The following is a 26562-nucleotide window of genomic DNA, read 5'->3' as shown; positions in this document are numbered from 1 at the left end:
ACAGTCATAGTGAGGTTGGGGATGGTATCAAACAGGAAATTAGGGGTGCATGCAATAAAGGTACAGCAGTCATCATGGGTGACTTTAATCTACATATAGATTGGGTTAAACAAACTGGTAGCAATATGGTGGAGGAGAATTTCCTGGATTGTATAAGGGATGGTTTTCTAGACTAATATGTTGAGGAACCAACTAGAGAGCTGGCCATCCTCGACTGGGTGTTGTGTAATGAGAGAGGATTAATTAGCAATCTTGTTGTGCGAGGCCCCTTGGGGAAAAGTGACCATAATATGGTAGAATTCTTCATTAAGATGGAGAGTGTAATAGTTAATTCAGAGACTAGGGTCCTGAACTTAAAGAAAGGTAACTTTGACGGTATGAGATGTGATTTGGCTAGGATAAACTGGCAAATGATAATTAAAGGGTTGATGGTGGATAGACAATGGCAGACATTTAAAGATCACATGGATGAACGTTAACAATTGTACATCCCTGTCTGGCGTAAAAATAAAATGGGGAAGGTGGCTCAACCGTGGCTTATAAGGGAAATTAGAGATCGTGTTAAATGCAAGGAAGAGGCATATAAATTGGCCAGGAAAAGCAGCAAACCTGAGGACTGGGAGAAATTTAGATATCAGCAGAGGAGGATAAAGGGTTTAATTAGGGGAGGAAAAAATAAAATATGAGTGTAAGCTTGCAGGGAACATAAAAACTGACTGCAAAAGCTTCTACATATATGTGAAGAGAAAAAGATTAGTGAAGACAAATGTAGGTCCCTTACAGTCAGAATCAGGTGAATCAGGGAACAAAGAAATGGCACACTAATTGAACAAATACTTTGTTTCTGTCTTCACTAAGGAAGACACAAATAACCTCCCGGAAATACTAGGGGACCGAGGGTCTAGCGAGAAGGAGGAACTAAAGGAAATCCTTATTAGTCAGTAAATTGTGTTAGGAAAATTGATGGGATTGAAAGTTGATAAATCCCCAGGGTCTGATAGTCTGCATTCCAGAGTACTTAAGGAAGTGGCCCTAGAAATAGTGGATGCATTGGTGGTCATTTTCCAACATTCTATAGATTCTGGATCAGTTCCTATGGATTGAAGGGTAGCTAATGTAACACCACTTTTTAAAAAAGGAGGGAGAGAAAACAGAGAATTATAGACCACTCAGCCTGACATTGGTGGTGGGGAAAATGTTGGAATCAATTATTAAAAGATGTAATAGCAGCGCATTTGGAAATCAGTGACAGGATCCGTCCAAGTCAGCATGGAGATATGAAAGGGAAATCATGCTTGACAGATCTTTTAGAATTTTTTGAGGAGGTAACTAGTAGAGTGGACAAGGGGGAGCCAGTGGATGTGGTGTATTTAGACTTTCAAAAGGCTTTTGACAAGGTCCCACACAAGAGATTAATGTGCAAAATTAAAGCACATGGTATTGGGGGTAATGTATTGACATGGATAGAGAACTGGTTGGCAGACAGGAAGCAAAGAGTAGGAATAAATGGGTCCTTTTCAGAATGGCAGGCAGTGACTAGTGGGGTACCACAAGGTTCAGTGTTGGGACCCCAGCTATTTACAATATACATTAATGATTTAGATGAACAAATTGAATGTAATATCTCCAAGTTTGCAGATGACACTAAGCTGGGTGGCAGTGTGAGCTGTGAGGAGGATGCTAATAGGCTGCAGGGTGACTTGGACAGGTTAGGTGCATGGGAAAATACATGGCAGATGCAGTATAATGTAGATAAATGTGAGGTTATCCACTTTGGTGGTAAAAACAGGAAGGCAGATTATCTGAATGGTGACAGATTAGGAAAAGGGAAGGTGCAACGAGACCTGGGTGTCATGGTACATCAGTCATTGAAAGTTGGCATACAGGTACAGCAGGCAGTGAAGAAGGCAAATGGTATGCTGGCCTTCTTAGCGAGAGGATTTGAGTATAGGAGCAGGGAGATCTTACTACAGTTGTACAGGGCCTTGGTGAGGCCACACCTTGAATATTGTGTACAGTTTTGTTTTGGTCTCCTAATCTGAGGAAGGACATTCTTGCTATTGAGGGAGTGCAGCGAAGGTTCACCAGACTGATGCCTGGGATGGCAGGACTGACATATGAAGAAAGAGTAGATCGACTAGGCTTATATTCAATGGAATTTAGCAGAATGAGAGGGGATCTCATAGAAACATATAAAATTCTGGCGGGATTGGACAGGCAGGAAGAATTGTCCCAATGTTGGGGTAAGTCCAGAACCAGGGGTCACAGTCTAAGGATAAGCGGTAAGCCATTTAGGACCGAGATGAGGAGAAACTTCTTCATTCAGAGAGTTGTGAGCATGTGGAATTCTCTACCGCAGAAAGTTGTTGAGGCCAGTTCGTTAGAAATATTCAAAAGGGAGTTAAATATGGCCCTTACGGCTAAAGGGATCAAGAGTTATGGAGAGAAAGCAGGAAAGGGGTACTGAAGTGCATGATTGGTCATGATCATATTGAATGGTGGTGCAGGCTCGAAAGGCCGAATGGCCTACTCCTGCACCTATTTTCAATGTTTCTATGTTTCTCCACTCTCCGAGACGACTGGCCATGCTGCACGAGTCCGGATTACAGCAGAAACATTGGGGAAAGTTTGGACATGTTTTTCTGGCGCATTTCTGGACCTAAATAAGTGGCGTACCTCTGGCAATATGCCAGAAAGCGGGCTTGGGGAAAATTGAGCCCTAAATGAGTACTTTGCATCTGTCTTCACTAAAGAAGAGAATACTGCCAATGTAGCAGTAAAGGAGGTGTAGAGAAATTGGATAGCATAAAAAAAATCAGTAAACCTTGGTTCAAGAGACAAAGCAGTGAACTAATCTGTTGACCCTCTCTTTAACTTTTACGTAGTGTATTTTGCATGATAAGATGTTGTCATTTGAACTATATTAAAGTGAGGATGAAGTCATATTCATTCAACAAGTGTGTATGGGGGTTAGGGGTGGTGGTGGAAATTGTGAATATGTTGCTGACTGAATTAAGGACAAAATCTTGTGTTCTTTCTTCAAATCAAATACTTATTCTCATCTCATCCATTCATTCTAGTGGAAAATTAGAAAACTTTCAGGGTCACTGCCAAGAGACTTTTACACTGTTTGAACATTTCTGGCTGTTTCTTAAAGAATTTTCTTTGAAAATATTTTTTAAAGACAGCCAGCATACCTTGGCTTAGGAACTCGGTCTTCAGGGACTGGCGTCCACGTGGAATCAGAGGACTTCTGCTCTTTGAATCGCCCCGTGAAAACAGTGGCAATGTCCTCCATATCATACACGCAGACAGCTGAGCCAGGGATGCTGCAATGTGACATTCACCAGAAAAGCATTGTAAACTCAATAGCTATGCAGCAAATCAATCCTTAACACATTCTTCAAAGTTGGCTTCCTGTTCCCCTACTAACAAGCTACTCCATAATGAGCTCCCACACAGCTTGAGGGGTTTCTCTACCCACTCCCCGCCCGTGTTGCCCTTCCCCGCCATCCCTGTAAACACAGCCCCATGCAGAGGACATTGGAGTACTGTAATAGTACATATGCTGTGACAGGTTATGCTTGTCCCACAAACTTTTCCAGCCTTTTCGGCTTTTAATTTATCCTTGCTTTAGTCAGAAAACGACGGCCAATAGAAAAAACTTAACAAGATAAACTACTACTAGTTCTATGATCAAAACAGAACAAAGCAGTAATAATGAGACTAAACATTACAGATTCTAGTCACGCTTGGAAAGAGATGCTGTGCTTTTGTTCATTGTGGCAGTTAATGCAACCCAAGAAAAAGCCTCAGAGATATAACACTATCGACATATTCATAAATATCAGCCATTTTGTAGAGTAAAAATGCAAGTGCATGCAATTAAATTTTCATTTAAAATAACAAGTCCCTAAAAGGAAAGAAATTGCACAGAATTATCATGTGTGTTCCAGAAATGTTATTGTGGGACCCCAGTAAAATTACATTTGACCTACACTTAATAGCAGCCTTCAGCTTACAGAGAGTTCTGCGCTGATAATTTAAACAAGCAATGTGATTTCAAGATATTCATTCTAATAGCTTTAGTCTTGCATCTCAAAGGCTCCCTACAAAACATTTACCTGTTATAAGGGGTAGAAAACGTTGCTAGAATGACATCACGGCCGTTAATATGGACAACATCCGTCACGGACTGCAGGATGTTGAAGTAAAAGTGCGAGTCCCCTGGTACGGAACAGTTGAGCCGAGCCTTCACGAAGGATGTCCATTGCTTCTCCAATACTCTTTGAGAACCTCCCCTGTCATTTTTACAGACTCGGGCAACTCTCGGGAAAAGCACCTGAAAGAGATATAGGCATGAGTTTTGAAACTCCCTTCAGCTCTTAAGCAACCACTTTAGAACATCACTACACAGCCCCTGCACTTAAAACTGAAGTCTGTACAATAAAAATATTAGACAAATTGAATCAGGTCTCCAGTGGAGCAGCATATGAGTACATGAATATGCTTTGCCAAAGAATGCCTTATATGGATTTAGCCTCTACAGACGCCTGCAAATTAAATTAACAATTTCTGAAGGAGATGGTAACTGGAAGTTAGTTACTTTTACTGAGTTTAAACAAATTTAATTAACACACATTCCCAGGTCTTTACCAGCAGATTGGAGTTAGGGTGGGCTGCCTTCCCCACCCTAATTCCAAACTGCTGGCAGAGGCCTGGGAATGGATTGGTTGCCCCTAGCACAGTTGGCAAAAATAGAATATAGAGAAACCACATGGATTATGCAGAGAAAATGAATCATTAAAAAGGACTGTTTTTTAAAATCAGACAGGAAGTAATATACAACTTGAAATTAAGATCTCTGTTGTTATTCATCATAAGCGGTCCCTCGAACGAGGATGACTTACATAGAAACATAGAAAATAGGTGCAGGAGTAGGCCATTCAGCCCTTGCTTCCACATGAATTCACAGATGTTTCAATGAAGGACCTGATGTTCCAGTCCTGAACTCCATTTGAAGGGGTGGAAGATGCTTGTGCGTGGATTTTTTTAACGTGTGGTGACCGTTGCACATCGGCCCACACGGGCTTGACAGAGCTACGCCTTTAAAATCATGACATCAAACTGAGATGAGGAGAAATTTCTTCTCTCAGAGGGTTGTAAATCTGCTTCAGAAAGCTGTGGAAGCTGGGACATTGAATAAATTTAAGACAGAAATAGGGTTTCTTAAACGATAAAGGGATAAGGGGTTATAGGGAGCGGGTGGGGAAGTGGACCTGAGTCCATGATCAGATCAGCCATGATCTTATTGAATGGCGGAGCAGGCTCAAGAGACCGTAAGGCCTACTCCTGTTCCTATTTCTTATGTACTTATGTTTATCCAGTGGCAAGGGTTAACCAGGAGTGACTAATGGGCTGTGCCAGATACTGCAGCTTTGTAGCAAAGTCCAAACATTATTCCGGTTAGTGTTAAATGACAAATCCAGCTCCAACCCCACACGTAAGGTAATAGCACACTGAAATTGGATTTAACTTTAGGTCAGAATTATGTTCAAAGAGCAAAATGTGGATTTTGTGTCATTTTTCCATTATTCTGTTTGTTTTGAGTTATACTCTGACCAATTATAAAGCTCACAGGAGCAATGCTGCAGACCATTCATTAACAGAGACACTGGAGATTAGCTAATATTTGAATAGGGAAAGTCAGCGGGAGTGATACTGGGAAGGAAGTGGGAGCACTTTTTGTATTAAAAGTACACCTGGCTTTTATAGAAGAAAATTACAAACTCATCTGAAATTTGACAATTTTTTGTGCTCTCCCGCCACCCCCTGCCGCCCTCCCCCTCCCTGCCCTCACCACCAGCAGACTGTTCCAATTACATTATTTATAGGGAGCACCCTGGAATGACTTGATTGAAACAGCGAAGAGGGACAATTGGCTGCTATGGACCCACCTAGCCTGGAAAATGTAAGTTTCCAACCTGTAGCATGGTTTAGAGGGGTCAGGTGGCTCCAGAGCAGTTCTCATGCAATCATGCTTCATGTTGTAGATGATGGAGCCCCTCTACAATAGTCCCATAACTGATCCCAGATAGACTAGCAGTGAAGGAGAGACTAAATGCTTACAAGGAAAACCAGTGTGTTTTTTTAAAGTGAAATAAATTTCAGGTTAATTTATCATTTTCTTCTACCAAAGGGAATGGGGAATATTTCTCCCAAACTTGCTTTCCTCCTTCAATCTGAACCTAACCAAGAAAAAATGGATTTTAGCTGGCAAAAGGAAATAAAAGTGATGAGTTGTCAGCTGTGAAAAGTTAATTCCTGCTCATGTAGGGTGGGGAAAAAAGGCTCATAAAGTCTTTTTTTATAAACATAAATTCCATCTAAAAAGACAAGATGCCATTTTTATTTTTGTTTCCCTACATTGCAACAATGACTATACTTCAAAAGTACTTCATTGGCTGTAAAGCACTTTGGTACATCTTGAGGTTGTGAAAGGCGCTATATAAAGGCAAGTTCTTTCTTTTTTCACCACAGTAAAAATCTTAGTGTGTATTTAATCTGCTAATGATTCAGTCTTGATTTACAACAAGAATGTAAGATATCAGCTTCTTCCCCATAGTAGCTTATTTTCTGCTCTTCCATAGTTTACATTTCCCTACCCTGGCAGGTTAACTTTGAAGTAAATGCAAGTCCTTCACATGGCATCTTATAACGTGTTCTTACAGGCCCTAGGGATATTTAAAAATGAGTTGTTGTGGAGAGCACAAAAATCTTTTCTAGATGCCAAAATTAAATCCAGAATTCTTTCCTTGGTGATTAAAAGTCAAACTGATCTTGCCAATTCAGCCTTGTTTATGAAAATGTAACATACAAACATACCAACAATGACAGACCGGTAAGGACCCTCTGGTCCATCCAGCTTGTCACGCGCAATACTCTCCACCCCACCCGAAACCATCGTATCGCCTGGGAGAGGCGAAAAAACAGCTCAAAACCCCAGGCCAATTTTGAGGGAAAATCTGGGAAATTCCTCCCCAACCCAAGTAAGCGATCAAAACTAGTCCAGGAGATCACGCAGATCATCCCAGTGTCAGCAACTCATTTGAATATCTCAGCTTTAATAGGTTTACTAAGAAGGTGGTAAAGATGGCAAAATCCCCATTGATGGGTCAGTATGCCACCTGATATGGTAATGAGTCATAAGGACAAGGTTATATTTCTGGTCTTCCTGGAGTAAGCTAATCTCCATCAGGTTAGTGGTTGGGGTATTGCTCCAGTTGCGGGTGTTGGTAACAGTTCCCTGTGATATGCTCCTTTTGTGAGGTATTGGTAAAGAATCTTGACCTTGAGTCAGGGCCTTCAGGAATGGAAGAAAATTGGGATAGAGTGGGGCAGTCTTCTCCAGTTTGGGTTTATACACAGTGTAGAATCAACATAGGGGAGCACCTTTTTTTAAAAAAAATTGATTTTAAATACCACTTTTACAAATAATACTAATGTTTCATCCTAATGCAATACTGTATTAACTATTTCCCACCTACACATTTCTAATTTTGTATGGGATGTTTTCATGTTATGGGTAGCACAGAGTTACTATATAACAATATATACTGATGTAGATACAAGCATCAGACAGGGTGCAATGAGCATGGCATTATCTTAACTTGTGTCTAATGAATTAGAAGTTCTTACTGCCATTTCTCAGGGCAAAAATAAATGATGTTTCAGTGTTTTGTAATGTCATCTTGTGCTTTAATGAGCACAGAAGTTGTACTTCATCATCCTTTCATTTGCTGATTAATCATATTACAAATCTGTTCCTTTGAGTTTCATATTTACATACAAGGAAAACAAGTCCTCTATTTAATTCAATCCACTGATTTTTTGAGAGCTGATAAAAAAGAATAGTTTCTTTCTCTTCATTACGAAGGCCCATGTGGGCTGATGCTGCAACTCCTCAAGGCTGACATTTCAGTACAACCATTGAAATCTCTTTGGAGCTCCATACACTATAATTGCCTAGTTTCAAATGTTGGAAACTCATTTCATGTCGGTTGCTTCGCTTTCAGTATAGGCCCTGGCGAACTCAAACTCTGCCCGCCATGTAGGATTGACTTTGACAAATAAACACACTGAGAAACAAAAGCAATATCACATCCGCAATCTCGGTGACCCTCTTTGCGTGATGCTGGATTTTTGGTGTTATTATCACTTCCTAAATAAATACACAAGCTATTCCAATTTTTTGTTCTTGTACTTTTCCTCTGTTCACCGTCAGAGTTCTTCCTGTTTATTCAGAAACTTTGTACAGCTGTCAGCATATTTCATTACAATACTCTTTTGTGATAAGGTAATATTATTAGGATTCTTGCGAATAAATGAGGTCTTCCCTCTCAGTTATGTGTGCACTGATGTACAGCTATTAATTAATAGCCAGTGATGCTGCCTCACTGTACAACCATCAATTGTTCTTTTGTCATCTTCGTGAATTAGTTTGAAGCTTCTTTTCAACAACAAGTATTTTAGTTAGTAAAAATGCATTAAGCTTTGCTCAATGGTAGCACACTTGCCCCCCGAGTCAGCAGGTTGTGTGTTCAGGCCCGATTCCAGCACTTGCAACATATAACCTATGCCGACACTTTAGTGCAGTACTGAGGGAGTGCTGCATTGTTGAAAATGCCGTCTTTCCAATGAGACGTTAAATTGAGGCCTAGTCTGCCTGCTCAGGTGGGTGTAAAATATCCCATGGCACTATTTGTCGAAGAGCAGGGGCGTTCTCTCAATGCCCTGGGCACCACTTACCCCTCAACCAGCACCATGTAAAACAGATCAACTGGTCATTTACCTCACTGTTGTTTGTGGGACCTTGCTGTGTGAAAATTGCCTGCTACATTTGCCTACAAATAAGTGACTACACTTCAAAAGTAATTGATTGGTTCTGAAATATTTTGGGATGCCCTGACATCACGGGCCGGATTTTCGGCTTTTGGGGTTTTTCGCCGAAAACGGTAGCAATACGTGAAACTTACCGTTTTCGCTGCGCTACCATTTTTAGGCCAAACTTTCGGCCTTTACATCCCAGTAAGGGAGGCATTGCACAAGCATTCGCGGCGCAAAACGCGAGTTTCGGTAACTTTAGTCTGAGGTCGTTTGCGCTGAGAGAGAGGCCTTGGGTGTTGGGGGGTGGGTGGGGGAATGTCCAAAAAACATTTACAAGACCCTTAACTAAGTAATCACTGCAAAAAAATAAAAAAATAAAAAAATAAAAACTTTAACTTACCTTTTTTGCAGGTTTTCATACTTACTGCTGCTGGCCGGGCTGCACCGACGGGTTTGACCTGTCGCTATTCTGGGCGCGGCGTACGGGTCAGGAGAAAGCCAAAACTTGGATGCAAATGCAATCCGAGTCGTTGCACGTCATCGCACCTCTCCCCAGCGGTACTTGGAAGCGCCGCTGCAAACAGATACCCGAGGATCCCGCCCAGGCTTTGCAATCGGGTTTTCATCGTGGAGGGTCAAATCGCGGCGAAAACCCAGTTGCAAATCTGCCGAAAGTCCAGCCCAATATTATATAAATGCAAGTTTTTTCTTTAAAACATAAGTGTAAACAATACAATTCTATGCAGCATGGAGAATGCCCCATTTTTTTAAAAAAAGAATGCTTTCACAAGGTTCTTTTAAAGGATGAGCATGTAGCTTATTTGGAGGTTGTACAAAGCATCCCAACAAAAACAATATAAAGTGAATGCAAGATATTTAGAATTGTTGTGTCAGAGCTTCCTAGTGGGTAAAAACAATACCTTATGTACTAAGTCCTACAAATAGGTTACAGATTTAATCGCCAGTCTGCTGAGTGAAACAGGAATCAGGGTGCTACAGCCTCAGCACGCTCGGGTTGAGAAAGAGCAAAAAAGTGATAGCCACGGTTTCTGCTCCTGATCATTATGAAGTGATCCTACTGAACATAAGGTGAGCTCAGATTGGGCTCAGTTGTGATACCCGCCATTACTACATCACCTGCTGACACTATTGAAGCATACACACCAACAGTAGGCAATTAGCCCATGGAACGATATCCGAGCAAGAATCACCATCATTCGGAGAGATGGGGAGATGGAAGGGAGGGGTAGACCATCAGATCAATACACGTATAGTAACCTTCCCCTTTTAGGGATGGATCTTTGTGACCTGTACAGCTACCATGCCAAGAGACTGGTGGCTGATAAAAAGGATATTTGTACACTTTTCTGTTGGATAAAAAAAAACACAACAATCAACGGTCCCGGTACATCAAGCGAGTCTTACTGGTTATAACCCCATGTCATTCAATAAAGTTTTGATTCCTACCTTTCCCATGGTGTTATACTCTACAGCTATTTCCCGAAAGAAGAAGTAGATATAATCATCGTAGTTGACAGTCTGGACAAAATAAGGTTCTGTAACAGAATAAGGAAGCACACATTAAATCCTTCAGCTATAAACATAGTTCAGACTTTGAGGCAGGAATTTTCCCAACCTGGGTGGATCCGGTGCAGGCAGTGGCCATGGCAGATCATGACCAATTACTGGCTCCATCACGCTGCCCAAAATTACTTTACATCAATAGGGCCTATTAAGCCCGCCCTGTGCATTATCCGGCCCAATTAAATGGTGCAGGTCTGCTGATATCATCTCTGACATGTTTTCAGCTGGGATATTTAAAGTGGCCATGGCCACATTACTTTTCAAGGCCAATATAACATAGTTCTGTCAGTGTACTACAGCATTGGAGTGCTGCACCCAGGTTTTCCAATGATTCCCTGTGTATGGAGGGAGTCAGAGCATGCAGGCAGGTCCTCTTCCCTTCCAATGGGTGGAAGAGCCCTCCCCAGGAAATTGAAACAGCCTGGTTGGAGATTGCAGAGGAGGTGCACAGCAGGGATGTGGTCAGGATGACCTGGGTGCAGTAACACAAACATTTCAATTATCTTATTAGATCAGAAAACTAAGCGCAAAGCCACACTCAACTTTATTCTGCTGCACCTCTCATCACATCCCCATCACTCTGCCTTCCCAACCCTGTTCCTGCACATCCTTACTCACACCAACTTACCTTGCACGTACATCCATCCCTCTCTCTCTATCTATGTTATGACATCCCTTTCTGACGAGCCGTCCCTCACACTCACCCTCATCCTAATGCAATCATACCAACGAACAACATACAAGGAGGCCGCTTGACTTTGGCACCCAATTCCATCATAGTCTCGCTCTAAAGATGTAACCCATCCATTTCTTACACTCATTTCATCACTCTCACTCAACCTTCTCTTCTTTCCCTCCTTGCAGGAAAAGAGAGATCACAATAAGAGAAAGAAAGAGAGAGAGAATCAGCAGTGGTCCTCCATCATTTGCAAACCGTACAACAGCAGATGGTTTAGAAATATCAGGAGTGGCTGAGCAACTGGAGGTGGAAGATGGAGAGAGGGGGGCATCTCAGCAACCTGGTGACAGAATTACATGTCATACAGCTACATGGCATACATCTGTCACTCATATGTTAACTGATGTCAGCAGCCACTGAATGGTCATCATGTGCAGGATATAACATGTAAATGGCATAACTAACTCATCTCTTTACTGTCCCACAGGCCCATCAAGAGCACCCTCCCCCACCGTCCAGGAGGAACAGGATGACTCCTCAGAGCAGCCTCCAGCCTCTGAGTGTGCATCAGACATAAACGCACCCAGCACCAGCGCAGATACACACACCTCGGTGGGTCCCACATGACATAGAAGAGTGCTGTCACCTGGTGTCTCACAACTCACGAGTGAGCAAGAGCAGCTGGTAGAGATAGGGACAGCAGTGCAGTGTCCTTGCCAGAGGGTGCAGGATGCTCCCCGCTCTGCTCAGCTGCATGCAGACGCTGAGCCTCGGGGGCCATCCAGCAAGAGGGTGATCCTGGAGGTGCAAGAAGTGCAAGAGGCTCTGACAGATTTTGCGAATGCGATGTTGGCAAATATTCAGAGAGTGGAGGAATCCATCTCTAACATGAGCACCACTGTGTTGCAGACGATGGCGACTGTAGGCTTCGCCATGGATAGAATGGCCACCTGCATGGAGTAGCTAATGCACCACTCACAAGAGCACATGGGCTCTATGGAGAATAGATGGCTCTCTATGGAGAATAGCTGACAGAGGCTCATAGACTTCCTCTCTGGGAGGGATGTCAGCATAGACGTGGGTCCTCATGGCCCCACTGGTGCAGCAAGGTGCTCCCAAGCTAGTTTGCAGCATCGAAGTGAGCAGGCTACCTCTGCTGAGCCACAGGACTAATACCTCGTAGAAGCATGCGGAAGAGAACGATGACACGCAGGTAGATTCACAAGGGTAGCCACTTGGATGTTTTATCCAATGTTTATGTAAAGTTTCTGTTAATGTGCTGTCAAACATAAAAATCTTTATTTTCAACACTTTCCAGTCTTGGACAGTTTTGTGTGTACACTGCTGATTCTCTGTCTCTCTCTTTCTCTCTTATTGTGGGCTCTCTTTTCCTTCAAGGAGGGAAAGAAAAGAAGGTTGAGTGAGAGTGATGGAATGAGTGTAAGATCTGGATGGGTTACATCTTTAGAGGGAGACTATGATGGAATTGGATGCCAAAGTCAAGCGGCCTCCTTGTGTGTTGTTAGTTGGTATGATTGCATTAGGATGAGGGTGAGTGTGAGGGACGGCTCGTCAGAAAGGGATGTCATAATATAGATAGAGAGAGAGGGATGGATGTACGTGCAAGGTAAGTTGGTGGCTTAATGAGTTGCTGTGAATGGTGAGACAAAACGGTACCTCCAGCAATGATGGTGAGTTTGAAAGGAATGGCTTGGTCATTGTAAGGATGCTTTATGGTGTTGGTGTAAGGTGGTGCCAACCTGGCACATCATGTGGCAGTGATATGGGTGTACAGCATAAAGTTAAGTAAATCCGGCCATGATGAGGCCATTCCTGGCCTCCCGGGCAGCAATGTGCTGATGCCCTCTGTCCTGTACAGCATCAGGAGATTGCAGAGGAGTTTGGTGGTGTTGTTGTTGGTGCTGCTGGTGTGCCTGGTGCTGCTGGCGTTGGTGGCTCATCGTGGTCAGATTCTGAGGACCAAGGTGAGAGAGTATAAATGGCACCCATTTCGATGGAAGACATGGCAGATGAAGTAGAGATGACAAAAGCAATCTGTCAATGGTGAGAGAGGTTCTTCCAATGAGGTGACAGTGAGTGGAGATTTTTCTGGAAAGACTTACAGACAGCAGAAAGCTCAATCTGAGCTAGTAATGCGGTCAGCAAAAGCTGCTGTCTGAGGAAAGTGATCGGCTGTCAGGTGGGAGCTTTTATACTACATTTGATGCTGTCAACTAATCAACTGCTGCCTAAGGTTGACAGACATAGTCCCTGAGCAGCGGGAGTCCTATGGGCATCCAGTAAAATTGCAAATGTAAGGTTAAAAAGACTCTTCAGGGTCTTACAAGCTAATAGTCCTTTAAATTGGATCGCCCTCCTCTGCCGGTCGGGTCGCTGTCGTGCTGACAAGACGCGCCCGTGGAAAGTCTCGTGGGGGTGGGAATGGCGGCATATCCCGACCTGCTGCAGGAAATTTCAACTTTCACACGTGCACGAGCCTTGGAAAACTTTGGCCTGAGTCTCAGAGTGTCACAAATTACACGGCACAATCCAATGTTTCTATTTAATGCTCGTGCACAGTCCTATTTCAGCTGTGCATTCGATGTGTAGGATAACTGCCAGAGTTAGTTCTCAATGGCACTGGTGTGGGATTCCCCCAGGGGCAGAGCTTGGCAGTTAATGTCAGATGGTACAGTGTGCGCAATATCATCAGCACCTTCTGCAAGTGCTTTTGTGCCAAAGAATGGATTTTGAAAAATCAAAGATGTAAGATGGAGATATGACAAACATTCCACAAGGAGCCTGTGGAGTATTTCTATATCCTATGACATCCTGAGGTGTGCCTTACTAGTATTCAGTGACACCACTTGGAGTTCACTCGAATCAAACCACAAAAGATAAATCCTGCCTCGCTCAAAGAAAATAAAAACCACAAGATCTTTAGAAGTAAGAGATAATAACTTTTTGGAATCTTGACAACACAGTCATCAAACACAATCTGTTTACTCACCTTTCAACCATTTTGAGTCATGTTTTACTGTCCGCAGTGTTGGACTTTCTCCAAGGCTCCGATAAATAACAGCATCAATTGCAAGGAAGTCTGTTACAGTTGCTGAATAAAGCTTGCCTTCTGGAAGGAATATAATAAAAAAAAGACATTCTACATTAACTGGTATCATTTTGATGGGAAATATGCAGTAAGAACTTTAGATAAAATTGGAAAAGGGCACCAGTTATTACACTGAATCACAGTTGTTTCAGGTACATCTTAAGTATGTTGTCCAGGTAATAGTTAACTTTGCTCAACAGGTTAGCCCACACATAAACTCTAAATTATTTACCTAAGTTGGCAATCACACTACTAATCAATAGTTACAAATCAACAGTGACTACTAACAAATCAGCCTCAAGAAAAGCAACAATACTATTATCGTACAGATATCTCAAAAATGCCAGGATGTAAGGTAACTGTTATAACTTAAGTCTGATTTGGATATTTTCTCCAGTACAGCTGTACTCCTATAAGTAGCCTAAACTTCTCGCAAGCACCATTCCCGAGAGCAAGAAAAATAATAACAACTACACGTTACCAATGTTAGAAAATTGCTTAACTTTTCATGGTTAGCTTTCTGATTCTGACTAGCTCTGGACTAGAGGAGCGAGTTTCCCCGCCCCAGGTAATACTCCCCCGCCCCCCCAGACCTATCTGGCTATCGGTCCTGTGTCTCTTTTTTTCTACACGCTTGAGTATTTACACAAAATGGAAGGGTGGGGCATCAGATTCCTTCCCCGTTCAGGGTTTCACCGGTAGGCCAATCAACCTAATCTTTCAACAACAGACACCTCATGTTGGGCTGACAGAAACAGAAACATCCCTCCCCTCCCCCAGCCCCCCTCAATAGATGTGGAGGTGTGGGTGTTCACTGTTTCGCATTTTTATTGTTTAGAGCCTTCTGATTCAAAAAGCTTGTCTGAAAGCTAATCAAAATTTTCCAGCTCAGCTGTTGCCTAATTTTAACCCCTTTCAATCTACATTTATCTCAATAGTAGCAGTTTTAACATACATTACACCAAGCTCCCCCCATAGGGCAAAGTCAGAATTCCCAAAAAGGTCACAAGGAAAACAATGTGATACAGAAATACAAAATTGTGTGCCAAACAAAAACAGGATTTTGTGTACAAGTTCCCTTCAATCCTTGAATGTAAACAATTTGCTTTTATATAGCACTCTGATAGTCTCTGAATATAGAAACATAGAAATCTACAGCGCAGAACGAGACTTTTTCGGCCCATTGTGTCAGTGCCAGCCGACAAAGAGCCACACAGCCCTCGGGCAACAGCCCTGAAGATTACATATAAACCTATGAACAATGAACAATGGCAGAAAGGTAAAGAGCACCCAGCCCAACCAGTCTGCCCCACACAACTGCGACACCCCCTGCACCGCAACATTCTACACTCCACCCCAACCGGAACCATTTGATCTCCTGGGAGAGGCAAAAAAAAAACAGATAAAAAATCCAGGCCAATTGGGGAAAAAATCTGGAAAAATTCCTCTCCGACTCATCCAGGCAATCGAAACTAGTCCAGGAGATCACCCTGGCTGTATTCGATTCCCTGAAGTAGTATCTGCGCCAGCCAGCAAGAGGTTATCCAGTATAATCTCATTTACCAGCTGTAGGTCCGTAACCCTGCAGGTTATGGCACTTCAAGTGCCCATCCAAGCACCTTTTAACTGTGGTGAGGGTTTCTGCATCCACCACCCTTCCAGGCAGTGAGTTCCAGACCCCCACAACCCTCTGCATGAAGAAGCCTCCCCTCAAATCCCCTCTAAACCTTCCACCAACCACCTTAAAACTATGCCCCCTCGTAATTGACCCCTCCACCAAGGGAAATAGATCCTTGCTATCCACTATATACAGGCCCCTCAAAATTTTATACACCTCAATGAGGTCTCCTCTCAGCCTCCTCTGTTCCAATGAGAATAAACCCAGCCAATCAAATCTGTCCTCATAACTAAGATTCTCCATTCCAGGCAGCATCCTAGCAATCCCCTCTGCATCCTCTCTAGTGTAATCACGTCCTTCCTATAATATGGCGACCAGAACTGCCTAACCAGAGTATTATGCAATTTAAGCATAACCTCCCTGCTCTTGTATTTTATGCCTCGGCCAATAAAAGCAAGCATTCCATATGCCTTCTTAACCACCTGGCCTGCTACTTTTAGGGATCTGTGGACAAGTACTCCAAGGTTCCTTTGTTCATCTGCACTTTTAAGTGGCCTAATGTGTATATCCTTTCCTTATTAGCCCTTATAAGTGCATTACCTCACACTTCTCTGAATTAATTTCCATTTGCCACTGTTCTGCCCACCTGCCCAGTAGATTGATATCCTCTTGCAGTCCATGACTTTCCTCTTCATTATCAACCAGCCAATTTTAGTGTCATCTGCAAACTTCTATATTCAAATCTAGATCATTGATGTATACCACAAAAAGCAAGGGACCCAGTACTGAGCCCTGCGGAACCCCACTAGAAACATTCTTCTAGTCACAAAAACATTCACCAACCATTAACCTTTGCTTCCTACCTCTAAGCCAATTTTGGATCCATCTTGCCACTTTGCCCTTGATCCCATGGGCTTTAACCTTCGTGACCAGCCTACCATGTGGGACCTTCTAAAAAGTTTGCTAAAGTCCATATATACTACATCGTACGCACTACCCTCATTGACCCTCCAAGTTACCTCCTCAAAAAATTCAATCAGGTTAGTCAAGCACGATCTTCCCTTAACAAATCCGTGCTGACTGTCCCTAATTAATCCTTGTCTTTCTAAATGTAGATTTATCCTGTCTTCCAGGAATTTTTCCAATAATTTTCCCACTGCTGAGGTTAGGCTGACAGGCCTGTAATTACTCGGCCTATCCCTTTTTCCCTTCTTAAACAAAAGTACCACATTAGCAGTGCTCCAGTCCTCCGGCAGCATGTCCAAATCCAAAGAGGACTTTGCCCCAATAGCTTTTCCCCAATTTGGGACTTTTATTCCTGGTCTATCCTTGTCCTTATCCATAACTAATTTGAATCTGACTGAATTATGGTCACTGGCACCCATGTGCTATCCCACTAATACCCCTTCCACCTGCCCAGCTTCATTCCCCAAAACTAAATCAAAAATCGCCCCCTCTTGTGTTGGGCTTGCTACGTGCTACATACTGACTAAAAAAGTTCTCTTGAATGCATTTTAAGAATTCCGCACCCTCTATATCCTTCACACTATATTTGTCCCAATCAATATTAGGATAGTTAAAATCCCCTACTATTACTGCCCTATGGTTTTTGGACTTCACAGAAATTTGCCTACATATTAGCTCCTCTATCTCCCTCCCACTGTTTGGGGATCTATAATAAATGCCAGTCAGTGTGATCGCCCCTTTTATATTTTACAATTCGACCCATATGTCCTCATTTGATGATCCCTCTAACACATCATCTCTGCTCACCGCTATAATAGTTTCTTTAATCAATACTGCGACACGCACCCACCTTTTTACCCCCTCTCTGTCTTGTCTAAAAATCCTGTAACCAGGAATATTGAGCTGCCAAACCTGCCCCTCTTTCAGCCATGTCTCTGTAATGGCTATAATGTCATACTCCCAAGTGTCTACCTGTGTTCTTAGCTCATCCGCCTTATTCGCTATACTCCTTGCATTAAAGTATATACCATTTAGCACAGGAAGACCTCCTTGATTACTACTTACTAACCTTTCGTCTTACAGATTCACTTTCAAAATTCTTGCTATCCAATTTCAGCTTTACTTCCTTCCCTATTGAATTTGTTCTCAGGTTCCCATCCCCCTGCCAAGCTAGTTTAAACTCTCCCCAACAGCACTAGCAAAACTCCCCATGAGGTTATTGGTCCCGGTGCTATTGAGGTGCAACCCGTCCGGTTTGTACAGATCCTATCTCCCCTAGAAGTAGTCCCAATGCCTCAGAAATTTAAAGCCCTCCCTCCTACACTAACTCTCCAGCCACGCGTTCATCCTTTCTATCCTTCTATTCTTATACTCATTAGCACATGGCACCTGTAGTAACCCGGAGATTACTACCTTTGAGGTCCTACCCTTTAATTTTTCTCCTAGTTCCCTAAATTCTACCTGCAGGACCTCATCCCTCTTTCTACCTATGTCGTTGGTCCCAATATGGACCACGACCTCTAGCTGTTTACGCTCTGCCCCCAGAATGCCCTGCATTCGCTCTGTGACATCCTTGACCCTGGCACCACGGAGGCACCATACCATCATGGAGTCACGTCTACGGCCAGAGAAACGTCTCTTTGTTTCCCTAACTATTGAATCCCCGATCACTATAGCTCTCTTATTCTTTGACCCTCTCCCCTGTGCAGCTGAGCCACCCATGGTGCCTTGGACTTGGCTCTGGCTGCACTCCCCAGAGGCACCGGTGCTCAGAAGAGAATATCGGTTGGAAAGCGAGGTGGACTCATGGTGGGACTCCTGCACTACCTGCCTAGCATTCTTACTCTGTCTGGTGGTCACCCACTTCCCTTCTAGCCGCATGCTTTTAAGCTTCGTGGTGACCATCTCCTGAAAAGTGCTATCCATGTAGCTCTCAGCCTCGCGGATGCACCGTATTAACTCCAGCCACTGCTCAAGCTCCGAAACACGGAGCTAGGTCATGCGAAGCATCCAGGACTTCCCACATCCCACAGGACATGCACTCCACAGGACTGAGCTGCCCTGCCATCCCTCTAATTAGACTTATCTAATTAAAATATAAATAATTTCCAAAGGCGTTTCACAGATGGGCATATGAAAAACGGGCACTGAGCCAGAAAAAGACTCATTAGGAGGGATGATCAAATGGTTGGCTGAAGAAATGGGATTTGAGAAGGTTTTAAAGAATAGATGGGTGGAGAGTTGAAGGGACTAGGGAAGGAATTTTGGAGAATAGAAGCCAGGCAGTTTAAAGCTGTGCCGCTAACGGTAAGACAAAGAGAGGTGCACAAGAGGCCAGAGTCAGAGGCCCAGAATGTTGGAGTGGGGACTGGGAGGGGTGGAAAATATAGGGTTTGAAGTGGTTGCAGATACAGAATAGAATGAGGCCATGGACAGATTTGAAGATGAGAATGAGAATTTTGAATCGGAGGAGCTGGGAACAGGTAACCAGTGCAGGTCAGTGACAACATAAGCATGTGGTAATTTCGGATAGAATACAAGCAGCAAAGTTTTGAATAAGCTGAAGTTTAATGGGTGGGGGTGGGGTGGCAGTAAGAGAATGGGAACTCAGCAAGGACAGCACTGGAGTCATAAAATCTACTGGTAATGGGCTGGGGGTTTGCTGTATATTAAAGGCTGGAATATTCTGTCTACATCTGAAGATGTCTTCCCCAGTGATTGATAGGATGACCAACATTTGCTTTTCCCCATTGTGAATCTTCCACATTATGTGCTATTGTAGTGGTGACAGTGTGTACTGGGATACCACACTGCTGTGAGATGTGTATTTCATGGTGGGAGTGGAGCAAAAGAATAAAAGCTTTTTGACTGAATATTTAAATGAATTACATTGTGTCCATTGGACCCATCACAAAGTCTAAATAAATGCTTACCAGCAAAAAGTGCAACGTTTGCATGTTTTGGATCATAAGGGCACCTTGCCATTCCACTAATGTTGTCGTCTCCAAGAATGTCCAGGGTGTCCAACTGAAACAGACAGGAAGAATTCATGTTCAAGTTCTTGAGCAAGTGGCCAATGATATTATTTCAGAACAGTGTGTCATTAACTTTTCACAATACATTTTACTCAACTAAGGCATCCATCCACTGCTACAGCCACCATCTCAGTTTAAGGCAATATGTAAAGGAATGATTCCACAATCACCTGAGATGTAGGGGTTGTCATATGAAGAAAGATTGAGCAGGTTGGGCCGATACTCATTGGAGTTTAGAAGAACGAGAGGTGATCTTATTGAAACATATAAGATTCTGAGGGGTCTTGACAGGGTAGATCCAGAGAGGATGTTTCCCCTCATGAGGGAATCTAGAACTAGGGGCCATAGTTTCGGAATAAAGGATCGTGGATTTAAGACAGAAATGTGGAGGAATTTCTTCTCTCAGAGGGTCGTGAATCTTTGGAATTCTCTACCCTAGAGAGCTGTGGAGGCTGGGTCATTGAATATATTTAAGGTGGAGATAGATTTTTGAATAATAAAGGAGTCAAGGGTTATGGGGAGCGGACCGGGAAGTGGAGTTGAGGCCAGGATCAGATTAGCCATGATCTTATTGAATGGCAGAACAGGCTCGAGGGACCAAATGGCCGACTCCTGCTCCTATTTCTTATGTTTCTTATGTAATCAAGTGCTCTCAGTGAGCAATGGAACACTCACAGAGAGAAAGTCTTGGGAAAACATGGTACACACCCTTTACTAAAGTTAAAAGATAGAAAATTGGAGGCTGCGCACCCACAAAGTTCCCAAGATCCACTTCCTATGAGCATTGTTCCCCAATAGGAACATGGAATACCTTGGAATGACCCCTATAGACTTCTCACATCACCTCCTTTACAGAGTTAAAAAAAGTGATTCATGTAGTAGCAGAACATTTTCTAGCAAACACAACAGCAATGAAAGAAAACATGGAAATAACATAGTTGTAACACACGAATAAATGAATATATACATATCAAAACTATCACATTTTGAATTAGAATAATAGTAATATATGAATACTTAAGGAAATGTGATTTCCCTAAATGAGTTCACAAAGGAGGGAGAACGTTAGAGTGATCTAACAGTGTGCTCATCTACAAACATATAATAAAAGGCTTAAGAACAGGTCCTCTTTTTGGAGGCAATTTTGCAAACTACAGGGAGGGGTAAGGTTTAAGTAAATTTACTTAAAAAAAATTAGAAAGTTGCCATAATATACTGCATAAATTGTCTCCTTAAAGCAGCCTGCAAATTTGTGCTTTTATTGCTTGAACAGTTGGCTTCTGGTCGGAAAGAATGTTATCTGGAAGTGTGGCCAACATCCAAAAATGTTTCTATTTTTACTGATCTTCCCCCAGTAGCTGGAGCATTCTAACTGCCATTGCTCTCTTTGTAGCATTTGAAATGTGCTTTTCCTTCCCTAAAATGACTGGTGCCTATAACTTGCCCAATGGTTTAAGAATAAATGTACTGCTCATGTCGTATCAAACTGCACAAACCAGGAAAGTTCTAGGTTTGACGCCTGAGCTGTGGTGAGTTAGGTGATCTCAGCTGGTGCAGCAGTATAACTGCTACAATTGATATCTGCACCTCTGGGTTGGGGAAAACATTCAGCCATGGGTTTTGTTTCTAATCATATCCAGTGACCATGCCCTCTGGTTAAAATAACCTGCTGGCACTCATTGGCTAGGTCCACTTGTAAAGAATGGCCACTTGGGGTGAAGTACTAGATGTTGTCCCAACAGGAAGCAGCGTCTTCAGAAGAAGAGGAGAAATTGAAACCAAGACTAAAACTGCTGGTGCTGCATCAGCTAAAAAAATGAAGCCTTTTAATTTGTCTTAGCCTTGGCTCAGTGGTAGCACTCTCACCTTTGCGTTAGAAGGTTGTGGGTTCAAGCCCCACTACAGAAACTCAAGCACATAATAGAGGCTGATGCTTCAGTGCAGTACTGAGGGAGTGTTGCACTGTCAGAGGTACCATTTTTTGGATAAGATGTTAAACAAAAGCCCTATCTGCCCTTTCAGGTAGACAAAAAAGATCCCATAGCAATATGTACAGAAGAGCAGGGAGGTTTTTGCAGTGTCCTGACCAACATTTATCCTTCAAACAACACCACCTAAAACAGATCATCTAGTCATTTATCTCATTGCCATTTGTGGGACCTTGCTGTGCACAAATTGGCTGCCATGTTTCACTAGATTACAACAGTGACTACATTTCAAAAGTACTTGGCTGTAAAATGTTTTGGATGTGCTGCAGTTAAGGACAGTTCTATATAAAATGCATGTCCTTTCTTTTAATTTCATTTTGAAAATATGGAAATATGAAAAGAGTTATTATGGGATTAAGTTAATTAGTAAACCAAAATGTTTATACATTCCAACCCTTATAAAGTTCTAACTCATGTGAAAAGTATTGTTTTCTCTATAATGTCCCTCGTGGTCGACTATAAACTTGGTTACGTATTTTGCTGCATTTATGTAAGTGAGAATACAGACAAGTCACGAAAGAGCAGACAGATACAATTACAGTGTGTTGGCCAATCTGAGACATTTGTAAGATATTAGTAATGCTGGAAAACAAAAAGAAGTATTAGAACATTCATTACAGGTGCAGTATCGACCAATGAACCTTTGCCAGAATCTGCACTATTCCCATGTGTGGAATGATAAATCAACAGGTGTGGTAATCAATATCCCTTACACGGTAGACATGAAGCAGATGGAGAAAGCATTAAAAATATGTATAATTGTCAGTAGTAAACCGGTCCCAAAATGTTGTGACACTAAAAATGTGCACTCTATTGGAGTCATTTTTGTGACAAGTTTCCAAACTCCGATACACACTGTTGAACTTAAAGTAGTGTTTGAATGGTAACTGTTGGCATGAAATTGGATCAGAATCACCAGGAACAGGGTAGTTAGTGTGGGAGACTTATCTGAAGAGCTGTTGTACTGACTTTCATTCCACTAGATCAGGTAACTCTGATTAATGTGAAATCAGCTTGTCTGTGAAACAGAAAACCCATTTGAGTATACTGCGTAGGAGTAGGAAAACAAAATTCAAGCCAAGCTGAAGAGACCACGTGCTGGAGCTGCTTCCAGGTATTAAGACTCAACAGCTGGCAAACCAATGAGATTAAAAAGGTTGTCTGCTGCTCTCTTGATATGAAGATGACGTTGACTGCAGATGTCTCTTTTCCTGAGGTAATCTTGGAAAATTAAACCAGCAATGGTAATTGAATTTCCATGGCTTCACTCCAGGTAACTCTCCAACATTTATTATACTTCTGCAGTTTGAGCTCCACAGAGTGCAGCAATCATAAAAACATAGAAGTTTACAGCACAGAAGGAGGCCATTTGGCCCATTGTGTCTGTGCCGGCCGAAAAAGAACTATGCAGCCTAATACCACTTTCCAGTTCTTGGTCTGTAGCCTTGTAGGTTATAGCACTTCAAGAGCATATCCAACTACTTTTTAAATGCAGTGAGGGTTTCTGCCTCTACCACCCTTTCAGGCAGTGCATTAAACACCCCCACCACCCTCTGGGTAAAACAATTGCTCCTCAACTCCCCTCTAATCTGTCTACCAATTACTTTAAATAAATGTTTCCGGTTAATCTGTTGCTTGGAGGCATGTGCTACAGATCAATGGCAAAGCTCAGCATCGCATTGGATCAGTGATGCACTAGCAGAAGTTCTGCACCATAGTCCGCTCTACCCCTAACAATAACTTCCTATATCCATGCTAGTCCCATTATGATGGACAGATGCTTCTTCAGGTGCTGTTCTCAAATAATGCAAGCAGAAAAGGGACAGATTGGACAGTTTATTTAGCCTTCCAGCTGACCTGGCAAAATCTCCTCTCTGGACAGTCTGAATCAGTTATTATTTGAGATTCAGGCCTTCTCCTCCGGAATACAATGCTCCAGCATGTTAGCTATCCATGGGCTGACTTCAGCTTTATACTACAAGATATATTTTACTCCAATTGTTTATAGTACATACAGCACAGAAACAGGCCATTCAGCCCACGTGGTCTATGCTGGCATTTATGCTCTGCTGGTCGAGTGTGGTCAGTGCTTCAATGCTGGGGATGTTGGCCTGATTGAGAACACTGACGTTGGTGCGTCTATCCTCCCAGTGGATTTGCAGGATCTTGCAGAGGCAGCACTGTTGGTACTTCTCCAGCGCTTTGAGGTGTATACTGTATACGGTCCATGTCTCTGAGCCATATAGGAGGGTGGGTATCAATACTGCCCTGTAGACCATAAGCTAGGTGCCAGATTTGAGGTCCTGGTCTTCAAACACTCTCTTCCTCAAGCAACCGAAGGCTGCTCTGGCACACTGGATACGGCGTTGGACCTCGTCATCGATGTCTGCCCTTGCTGAAAGTAGGCTCCCGAGGTATGGAAAATGGTCCATGTTGTCCAAGGCCGCGCCATGGATTTTGATGACGGGGGGGGCAGTGCTGTGTGGCGGAGGACCTTTGTCTTATGGATGTTTAGTGTAAGGCCCATGCTTTCGTACGCCTCGGTGAAGATGTTGACGATGGCTTGGCATTTGGCCTCTGAATGTGAGCAGATGCAAGCACTGACCACACTCGACCAGCTCCATTGGGCGGGCCACATCGTCCGCATGCCCGACATGAGACTCCCAAAGCAAGCCCTCTACTCGGAACTCCTACACGGCAAGGTGGGCAGAGGAAACGTTTCAAGGACCCCCTCAAAGCCTCCTTGATAAAGTGCAACATCTTCACCGGCACCTGGGAATGCCTGGCCCAAGACCGCCCTAAGTGGAGGAAGAGCATCCGGGAGGGCACTGAGTACCTCGAGTCTCGTCGCCGAGAGCATGCAGAAACCAAGTGCAGACAGTGGAAGGAGCGTGCGCAGACCAGACTCCATATCCACCCTTTTCTTCAACCACTGTCTGTCCCACTTGTGACAGAGACTGTAATTCCTGTATTGGTGTGTACAGTCCACCTGAGAATTCATTTTTACAGTGGAAGCAAGTCTTGATTTTGAGGGACTGCCTATGATGATAATGATGATGATTATGCTCCGCACGAGCCTCCTCCCACCCTTCTTCATCTAACCCCATAAACATATCCTTCTATTCCTTTCTCCCTCATGTGCTTATCTAGCTTCCCCTTAAAGGCATCTATACTAGTCGCCTCAACTACTCTTTGTGGTAATGAGTTCCACATTCTAACCACTCTCTGGATAAAGAAGTTTCTCCTGAATCCCCTATTGCACTTGTTAATAACTATCTTATAATCATGGCCTCTAGTTCTGTTTTCCCCCACCAGTGGAAACATCTTCTCTGTGTCTACCCAATCAAATCCTTTCATAATCTTAAAGACCTCTATCAGGTCACCCCCCCCAGCCTTCTCTTTTCCAGAGAAAAGAGCCCAGCCTGTTCATCCTTTCCGCATAGGTATATTCTCTTAGTTCTGGTATCATCCTTTCCCGATAGGTATATTCTCTTAGTTCTGGTATCATCCTAGTAAATATTTTTTGCACCTTCTCCAGTGCTTCTATATACTTGTTTTAATATGATGACCAGAATTGTTCACAGTACTCCAAGTGTGGTCTAAACAAGGTTTTATGTAGGTTTAACATAACTTCTCTGCTTTTCAATTCTATCCCTCGAGAAATGAACCCTAATGCTTTGGTTGCACTTTTTATACCCTTATTAAACTGTGTCACTACTTTTAGTGATTTGTGAACCTGTACTCCCAGATCCCTTTGCTCCTCTACTCCATTTAGACACCATTTCCAAGGAGTATGTGGCCTCCTTATACTTCCTACAAAAATGTACCACCTCACACTTATCTACATTGAAGTTCATTTGGCAATTACACGCCCATTCTGCAAGTTTGCTAATGTCTTCCTGTATTTTGTCGCAGTCCTCCTCTGTATTAACTATACCCTCAAATTTGATGTGTCTGCAAATTTTGAAATTGCACTTCTAATTCCAAATCATTTATGTAAATAGTGAACATCAGTGGTCACAGCACCGATCCTTGTGGAACACCACTTTCCACCCTTTGCCAGGATGTTAATGTGAGTGAAAAAATTGGTAGGAATTCTGTTGTACTTGCACTGACTTTTTTTGCTCATAATTCAACGTGTAGGATTACACTATTAGTCTCATCATAAGCCAGATTCACAATTTTTCATGGAAGCAGGATTCCATGCACTGTTTCTGGCAGAGAAAGAAGTGAATGTACACTGTCAAAGAGCTGTAGCGAACGTTTTTTCCTTTAGGACAACAAACGGTCTAATCACATGCTTAATTAGTTCAATTTTAACTTGTTTCCAAGAAACTTGAACAGGAATCTCATGTTACACTGGATTAAGTAAACCTAGTACTTAACATTACCCAAAGCCTTTATCAGGATCATGGATCAGCCATTACTAAGTTAGGGTTTTCCATTACCCATCCTATACTAATTGAACACAAAAAGCAAGGATCCTGTTGTACAATCTGTGGAGAATATTTTAAAGGAAAGCTCGCCATTATATTTATACTTGCATCAACGGCCTTTTGGTTAACAAACAAATGTCACTGCTCCACTTCTTCCCATCAGTTCTCTTTGTTCATGGTTATGGTATCCAGTTAGCATCACTCATGGCTATACTCATTGATCTGATCACTGGGATTCTCTCTGAAAACAGTCCTTACATA

At 42.8% G+C, this 26562-nt stretch overlaps 1 protein-coding gene across 10 annotated transcripts in view; it reads right to left on the bottom strand.

Moving 5' to 3' along the window:
* LOC139265886 (semaphorin-6A-like) overlaps positions 1–26562 on the bottom strand; it is a 174577-nt gene that overhangs the window by 28323 nt on the left and 119692 nt on the right. For 9 of the 10 annotated variants that reach the window (XM_070883444.1, XM_070883491.1, XM_070883508.1 and 6 more), the window contains 5 exons: positions 19776–19869; positions 14160–14279; positions 10354–10442; positions 4125–4342; positions 3198–3329 (listed from right to left, as the gene is read on the bottom strand). In XM_070883444.1, the coding sequence (XP_070739545.1) occupies positions 3198–3329; positions 4125–4342; positions 10354–10442; positions 14160–14279; positions 19776–19869 (653 nt within the window). The remainder of the gene's footprint in view (positions 1–3197; positions 3330–4124; positions 4343–10353; positions 10443–14159; positions 14280–19775; positions 19870–26562) is intronic. The other variant, XM_070883454.1, reaches the window with a different exon arrangement.

Source organism: Pristiophorus japonicus, chromosome 1 (assembly GCF_044704955.1).
Source record: "Pristiophorus japonicus isolate sPriJap1 chromosome 1, sPriJap1.hap1, whole genome shotgun sequence".
In the NCBI taxonomy this organism is placed as follows: domain Eukaryota; kingdom Metazoa; phylum Chordata; class Chondrichthyes; family Pristiophoridae; genus Pristiophorus; species Pristiophorus japonicus.
This window is presented reverse-complemented; position numbering and strand designations above follow the sequence as displayed.